The following is a 9,140-nucleotide window of genomic DNA, read 5'->3' as shown; positions in this document are numbered from 1 at the left end:
AAAAGGGCCGTTTGTTTTGAATATTTTCGGGGTTTTTGATGACGTCATCGTCGAAACGAGGCGTACGTAAAACAGAGGGTTCGTATAACTGGGGTACATAAAAACGAGGTTCTACTTTATCAGTAGTATTACATCCTATGTATGACCATTTGCTCGTTGATTATGTTTGAATATAAATGGTAGAAATCACTACACATGATGAAGCCTGCATAGACTGCTGGTTAAAGCTTGTGTATTAAATAATTCAAGTTAGTCTATAAAGTGCTACCAGTGCTTTTATTCCAAAGACTAAGATAGGAATAAGATTGCTCCCGAACTCTGGTATACATCTCGGATACCCCATATTATAAGACATATCCTTGATATTTTCTCTGTATTGACCTAGTGTGTATTGTCCATAGTGACTTAGTTTTTTTTTTCTTTTTATACTTACCGTGTCACTGGAGCTAGACATCATCTCTGGAGTGGACGATTGAGATAATGAGGAACTTGATTCAGAGTCCTGACCGGCAGACTGCAGTACTTTATTATTGTTTTTCAAAGCCGGAGAATTTTGTTGCAGCTTTTGATTAGGCACCCCATCAGCAAGTGCCGCTTTATTCACATGACTGCTCTCCCCTGGACTCTGCTCAGTCCTATTGCTATTGGTATGCAAGCCTGCATATTTACCAGTCACTGAGTTATTACACGATGAGTAATCTCCGACATCACTACTAACATCCTTGTCAATGAACTTTGGTTGTGGTGGGCTAACTGGGTGAGTCTGTCTGTGAGTTGCTGGCTTCTGTGTTTCATTCCGCAGGGATGTTTCCAGATTAAGCCTATCATTTGTCTTTGACATTCGAGGTGACCTATCTCTCTCATTCTGGCTGTGACTGTATCCGGCGTGAAAACTGTGAGGCCGCGAAGTTGTTCCTACAGCAAAACTTGCATGATTTGGCACATGAACAATTGACGGAGTTGTCTTGTGGCACCAGTTCTTGTGTATCCAACTGCGATATTCAACTAGTTCATCGGTAACTCGTATAATTCTTCCAAGGTAGCTATGGAATATGAAAAAAGTTCTCAAATAATTAAAATCTGATGCATGAAAATGTATGCATTAAATTCAATTTTATTTACCTGTATTAAAAAGTCTTTTTGATTTTGATTGGGCTAATAAGTGATTGCTGCTGCCCACGTATACACCCACCTCAGTTCCACCTTGGATAGGTCCAAGATTGATTTTAAAAAGTTACAACTTTATGATTACCAGAAATGGTAATCTCAAAAATCATGTTTTTTTTTTCTGTCATCTTAAAAATGTGTTCAAATTTTAAATGATAAAATTGAGTAAAACTTCGTCGAAGGTGGCTATGATATGCAAAATCAAATTGTATTAAGGAGAGAAAAAAATCTATTCACTCCCTTACTTTTTTACATATTACAATGGCCAATAGAAAAACTACCAAAATCCTCAAAGTATTTTGAATACACTAAGGTTAATGATTATTATTGAGATTAGTTTTCAATATTCATTTTTAAATAAATTTTCTTATCATTTTCAAAACTAAAATGTGCTTATTTTTAGTACAGTACACTTGAAAATGCCTATATCTACTGTACTTCACAGGCTGGATTCAACTCACTGGCAAGCCCTGTTTACTGCCTATTGAAACCCAGGCTATACAGAGAAAAAAAAATCACTTTTTTCCAATTTCAACCAATTGAATGAAATAATTAACCAAACCAAAATGTCAATCAGTAAGACAGGGAAATGTCATGCATACTTCCTGTATACAACTCTTCCACTTTCTATTGCTAGCCTCAAATCATCATGATCTCCAAAATACATAATCCAACTGACATTTACATCAGTCATAGTTTACTTCTTATTACAATATGAATTTATTATTCAATCGAACTTCTTTTCCTTTTTGTCTAAAGAAGTGTTTAAGGCACAAATTTGTGTGATGTGCCTATATATGGGCATGATGATGTCATACTACACCCAATTATGGGCATACCACATTTTTTTTTGCTTGAGCTACTAAAAAATAATTTCATATCATTTAGCAAATAATGATATAAAGTGTGTCCCAACATTAAGTACATAATCTTTAACTCAAGCAACCCTAAGCCAACATGAAAACATGGTCAGACTCATGATTACCTGTTTCCTTTATTTTCCTGGTCCAAATGAGGAAGGACAGCTCTGGTAAGAACCTTGTATGCATAATCAAAGGCGCGGCGCACTTCAAATATCCCATAACAACTTCGAGCTGCATCTTCACCTGCAAGTCCAAACATAAATATTTCTTATAAATAACATCAATAGAAATTGTCAGTTGGAATCAAATGAAATAGTTTTACCAAGGCCTGCCACACTAGCTACTCACTTTAAACAACTCAGCTCAGAACATTATACACATGGCCATTTTCATGTCAATTACAATATAAAATTAAATTTTCAATGACACACAAATCAAAACAGAACTGTTTCTATAAAAATCCTTTAATTTATTAATAAAAAAAAAGGGGGGGGAGAAAATATGGTAAAGGAATTGTTTATGCATCTAGTAATGGTAAGCAAATTATTATTATTCTTTTTCTCTTATATATGGGTGCCACAAACAAACTCATTGCTTACTGTACAAAAAACTTAATTTTTTTGTGTTCAGAGTTGTGAAATCAAGCAAGGAGACGGAGAGAATGCAAATATTGATTTGAAAATCAATATTTGCATTCTCTCCGTCTCCTTGATTGATTTCACAAATCTGAACACTAAAAAAGTTGACCTAATAATATTCCATCAATCAAGTCAGTTTGTGATGGTCAAGGTTAGTTTGTGTGTGTGGTTAATGTATTTCATTCATTGTAATTGTACTGGCATTCAGCATTCTGCTATTATCTTAATGGCTTAACACAGGTTACATCCTTATACGATCTAATTAGTTCACTAAACCACACTCATTAACTACTTGCCACAATTCACGGAGGTCGTTTAAATTTCAGAATGACAATTTGGCTTTAAAGCTCTATCCATACTATCAAATTTTCTTGAACTGTTGTATGCACATATATGGTCATGATGTGCCTATATACGGTCATGATGTGATGTCATCATGACCATATTTAGGCATGTCACATGTTTTTTTTCAAATAATTTGATAGTAATTAGTTGTGTTTTTTGTTTCTTTTTTTTGTCAGGAGAAAAAAATCTCATCACATGACAAGAATTTCATCCATGACCTTGGCATTGGAAGGCAAGTGTTTTAACCACCAAGGTACTGTACAGCTTTACTCCACAAATTGATTGATGTATTTGAAATATTTATAAGATGAATGTGTTGACTTACTACGTCTAATAAAAACAGACAACGGTTACGTAAATAATAATAAGACGATTGTTTTATTTGGGAATTACAAACTTAAACGATTTTATTTTTTCTAAAATTAACTACTGCATGCAATTATTGTTCTATACTCAAAATCTATTAATCAACCACGCCTGAAAGACTCCTCGTACTAATAACAATAGAGACAAAGGAGTGTATTCAGATTACGTAACAGCACGCTTGGATATGTCGTGAAGGAACTTTAGTAAGAGCATGGTAAGAGATTGTGAATAAACAACTTTACCCGCCCACGTGACCGTTCGTGGACCGCAAGTTCCGATTTTTACCAGGAAGTGTCTGTCTCTTATACACATCTAGATGTGTATAAGAGACAGGTGTATGCCGAGTAAAATCATTCACGCGTTAATTGAGCACTCGCAGAATAATGGTCCACGCTTTTTACTCGTGAAACACACGCACGATCCACGCGAGGAATGTAGAAAGTCCTCTAGTCAGTACTGTATATATGGTCATGATGTGACTATATGGTCATGATGTGCCTATATATGGTCATGATGTGCCTATATATCATGGTCATGATGTGCCTATATATGGTCATGATGTGCCTATATATGGTCATGATGTGCCTATATATCATGGTCATGATGTGCCTATATATCATGGTCATGATGTGCCTATATATCATGGTCATGATGTGCCTATATATGGTCATGATGTACCTATATATGGTCATGATGTGATGTCAATATGACCATATTAATTAGGCAGGTCACATGGACTTTGGATATCCTACTTTTATGTAAATGTATGCAATCCAATAATATAGGACTAATATTATTTATCAAAATACAAAGAGGATAACCTTGTTTTTAGCATCATCATTGTAAGAAAAATCATTGAATTACCAAAAAAAAAACATAGGTGAAGTAAGTAGTATAATCATTTCTGTCTGGAACATAACATTCAATATTTAGTTGAACTAGAGTAATATATTGTACAACTTTCTTTGCACCCTGTGGTGTAGTCCTAACCTTGTATGTAATTCAACACGGACCAATTTCAATGCAGATACTTCATAACCAGGGTTCCCATCCTGTTTCATAGCATATTTTTAACAGTCACTTCAATTGTCTACAGTCACTTATTTTCATAAGTCAATATCCAAACTTTTTGTTTTGTTGTACTGTAAATGCTGAGGTTTCTCCACGTAGAATGCAGGTGGGCACAGTATGGACTGCAGTGCAAAGCAATTGTTTGCGGCCGAAAATAAATTAAAAACCTTTCAGTTACAAAACCCTTGTTGTTATGGCCAAACACTTGTAAAAGGATATTTTTTTTAAATTGAGCTTAAAGTGGGATAGAGCATTAAAATTTTTACAAGCACACTGTAAACATTTTCATCAAAGACGCCCATAAGTTTTGTAATTAGCTTTCAGCATGCCGTCTGACCCATTTTTATGCCCATCCCCAATGTAGAGAAATAAAAAAGAAACAAATAATGTGGACCAGGATCCGACCAGGACCATTTCAGTTGTAAGCTATACTAAAGATTGGTTTCCATACAATCGCTACACTCTTTCGCCAACAGCTTTCAGTGATGCTGATTGTTTGGTCAAACCAGGGAGCCGTCCCGTTTGTGGCAGGGACTGCTATGCAGTACAATGATTGCACTAGAAACACTGTAGCGACAGTGTAGCGATTTTAAGGAAACCTGGCTTTAGGCCTACTACAGGTCTACGAAACCACTTCTATACTGCATCACCACAAATTCTTGCACATGAATACAGATTATTGTGAGAGGAAAAACATACCTGAAGTGCTAACAGGGTCGTCTATACACAGCAAGGAAGGCATAAGTCCATTGGTAGAATTACGTTGCATTTCCTCTTTGGAGAAGTAGCTCCCTCCATTGGTCACTCGAATGCCAGTTTTTAAGTAGTTAAAATGCAGGCCATACAACTCAAAGAACTCTATCAGTAACACACCAAGGTTGGTGGGTTCTGGCTGAGCATGTTGCTAAAGAAGGAAAATAATATAAAAATATCAATTAATTATCTACATGTAGTATCCGAACTGTTAAGAAATATAACTCTCAGGACTTGAATCAAACGGATACATTTATAAAAGAATATCTACACTAGACCCAGAATTAATCAATGTTTACCAGGCACCCACACATATAGTTGCATGGAGAGAAACAAAAGAGTCTGCTCAAGGCAATTAGACAGCCTCTGGCAGACTGGAAAATTTTTTCAGCAATTTTAAATTTTATATTTTCTTTATGTGCTTCAATAATAGGAATGCAAAACAAATATTCTAATCAGTAATGACTGTAATGTCGCTATGAATTATATATTATATACTCCACACAGCATCTATTATCCAGACTAAGTCACATGTTTGCCTGGCACAAAAGACTACATAAAAAACAAGTACTTGTCTGACAGAAAGAAGATATTGCTAGGTTTTATTCAGATCACATATAAATACAAGAATAAGAAGATTAACAAATGTAAGCTTCATCTTGAAGCATCAGTTTGTCTAAGCCTATAAGGATATTTTATTTCCATCCTGACCTCATCGATAGTTCTGTGGCAATAACATGTTTTTCTGTATCACTATAAAAAAAAATTGCACAAATTCTATACTTTATGATTGCCAGGTACACATGGAATATTATGCCCAGAAGAAAAGATTGTGTTTCAAGTCAACTACAACAGCAACATATGTGGCAATGACAAGCCAAACCAGTCACTCGTCGCAAAATCGATTTTGAGTTATTAATACAGTGTAAGAGAGTAAAATAATAGCTATAAAATGGTAAAAAAACCATTCAAATCTGACATTTCCTTATGAAGTAACAAGCGTTTAAACATAGAGCTGTTTAAAGAACAATACATGAGAAATCAGCCTTCAAAGTTTATGATTTCAGGCATTTCTCATGCAGAAACGATCATTAAATCCTTAAAAAGTGTTGTTTTAACTTTTAAAATGGGGAAAATAACAGCATAGAATGATGTATAGATATGTAAAGGTTAGTTTAGTGCAATAAAATAGATTTTTTTTAATTTGACATTCCAGCATATTTTGGCCATTTTCTCTGAAACACGATTTGTGACGAGTGACTGGTTTGGCTTGTCTTTGCCACATATGATGCAACCCCATGACTGACTTATTATGGGGACAGTCTTAAATTGTGAGAATATTAAATATGTTTAATATTTATTCTATTAGACCACTGCGAGAATATTAAACATGTTTCATATTCTATGACGCAACTGTCCCCAATGTAGTTCTATGACAACTCATCACATCTGTGCTCAACTCGCACAGTCCTGACCCTATGCTTTATTGTGTCGGGATGTGTCCTACGTTGTAGCCAGGTAATTCACGGTGGATTTCTTACCTGTAGAAAGCTGACTACCATGAGTATGAGACTGTAAGAGCTGATTCCACCGGTCCATGCTTCATTTAAGTCGCGCTGCAATAGAAACTGCTTCAAAACTATCACAAGATATTTAAGGCTGGGAAAGATCTGCAAAGATTCCTGTACAAAAAAAATTAAAATACAGTATTACTATAATTTCTTTACAGTATAAAATAAGTTTGCATTTTAATGCAATCTTACCTTGTCTTAATCTCATGAATACATAAACAAGTCAATAAAATTGTAGTTCTATAATTTTTGTACTTGGGTCATTCCGTGCCAACTCAACAAATTTTCAGAAAATCATGGCTGGGTACCGTCTCAGATTTTCTTGAAACTCGGATATAATGTGCACCAACATGTCTGACGAACAAACCCAAAATTTGACTTCCAAGTCGTTTAGAAGTTACGGCCATTTCAAATTTTAGGGTCATACCCCTATTTAGCTATCAATTATGACATATTTGTAAAGTTGCATTTTCAATTAGCCATATCTTCAAATAGAATAAAGATAATTAACTGAAAATTGATATCTAGACTAACTTTTGGCTGTAGAACAGGAATATGACATGACTTTTGGTATACCGGACCCCGTTACGAAAATATTGGTTCGTAAACACCCTAATTTATTTGGTTGCATAATTTTTTTTCCATTTTTAGACCCCATTAAAATACCCAAATCAGTTATTAAATGGGTCTTATGCAACAAATTATTAATATATAGTTGGAAATGTTTCACCACAAAAAATTCCGGATTTTTAACTTATCATTTTAGGGGGTAATCGTAGGTCAAAAGGTCATTCGGGACAAAAAATGCACAAAAATGCCTCATTTTAATGGTGACCTTTGACCCTGTGGGCAAGTACGCTTGTTGTTAAAACTTGCACTATTAATTAATTTACATATGATGATCAGATGTTCCAAATATCAGCTTGGTGTCTTTATCCCTTCATGTTTAAAAAGCGATTTGAAAAGAGGTATATTTTTCAATTTGTGACAGTATCAGTGCGTAAATTTGATAAAATTAATTTTTGAATAACGATAATATTAAAAATAATCTGCCTAGACCCTTGAAACTTATAATTCTAAAACAACTTTATGTGCGTTCGTTAAGGGATATAGTGTTTCATTAGTAAGATATGTCCCCCCAAAAATGGCCCAAGTTCAAGAATTGCGCAATAAAATTGTATTTACTGTTGATTTCAAATGAGCATAATATTATCCGTGTACTGTCTAGAGCCGTGAAACCTGAGTATAACATTAACAGTGTACAGTTCAGAACCATATAACCTTAAATTCTAGTACATATTTGTACACTTATTTAATTCATGCAGTTTGTTAAGGGATACAGTCTTTTACCTTACTAACTAATGGAATAGTTAGTAAGATAGTTTGCCCCAAAAATGGCCCAAGTGCAACAACAATCGAGCAATAACATTGTGTGACATTGAATTTAAATGAGCATAAATTTTATATTGTACTATCTAGAGCCATGAAACTTTTACTTCAAAAACAACCTTTTGTGCTTATTTCAGTCATGCACTCTGGTGGTAAGGGACACAATGTTTAATTATTAAGATATTGGGCCCCCAAAAGTGGCTCTTGTGCGAGAATGGTGATGAAAAGCACTGTTATTTCACAATTCTGGAGTCGGTACAGTATCTTACTAATTAAAGACTGTGTTCCTTACCAGACTACGTGACTGAAATTAGCACAAAAGTTTTTCAAGAATTAAAGGTTTTATGGCTATAGGCAGTAGTACACTGATAATATTGTGCTCATATTAAAAATATATGTTACTATGCAATTCTTGCACTTGAGCCATTTTTTGGTGCAAAATATCATACTAACTAACCACTCTGTCCCTTAACAGATGTCATGAATTAAATAAGCATACAAATGTGTACTAGAATATAGATTTCATGGTTCTAAACAGAACACTGTTAATGTTATGCTCATTTGAAATATATCAATATATAGTCGCACAATGTTATTGCGCAATTTTAGCACTTGGGCCATTTTTGAGGCAAAATATCTTACTAATTAAGCAATGCATCCCTTTAACAGACTGCATACCTGAAATCAGCACAAAAAGTTGTCCTAGAATGGAAGGGTTTCATGGCTGTCTAGACAGTACATGGATAATATCATGCTCATTTGAAATCAATAATATAGTAAACACAATTTTATTGCACAATCTTGCACTTGGGCCATTTTTGGGACAAAATATCTTACTAATTAAACAAGTTATCCCTTTAACAAACTGCATAACTGCAATCAGCACAAAAAGTTGTCTTAGAATGAAAGGTTTCATGGCTCTAGACCGTTCACAGATAATATTATGCTCATTTGAAATCAATCGTAACACAATTTTA

General features: G+C 34.5%; 1 protein-coding gene across 1 annotated transcript in view; it reads right to left on the bottom strand.

Moving 5' to 3' along the window:
- The window catches only part of LOC117117752 (terminal nucleotidyltransferase 4B-like), a 31,692-nt gene that overhangs the window by 3,970 nt on the left and 18,582 nt on the right, over positions 1–9,140 (bottom strand). Inside the window, exons 6-9 of the mRNA XM_033262166.1 lie at positions 6,745–6,885; positions 5,150–5,354; positions 2,153–2,273; positions 434–1,043 (exon numbers count right to left, since the gene is read on the bottom strand). Coding sequence (XP_033118057.1) covers positions 434–1,043; positions 2,153–2,273; positions 5,150–5,354; positions 6,745–6,885 — 1,077 coding nt within the window. The remainder of the gene's footprint in view (positions 1–433; positions 1,044–2,152; positions 2,274–5,149; positions 5,355–6,744; positions 6,886–9,140) is intronic.

This window comes from Anneissia japonica, unplaced genomic scaffold (genome assembly GCF_011630105.1).
Source record: "Anneissia japonica isolate Jap-2015-1 unplaced genomic scaffold, ASM1163010v1 scaffold234_len1672027_cov178, whole genome shotgun sequence".
In the NCBI taxonomy this organism is placed as follows: domain Eukaryota; kingdom Metazoa; phylum Echinodermata; class Crinoidea; order Comatulida; family Comatulidae; genus Anneissia; species Anneissia japonica.
This window is presented reverse-complemented; position numbering and strand designations above follow the sequence as displayed.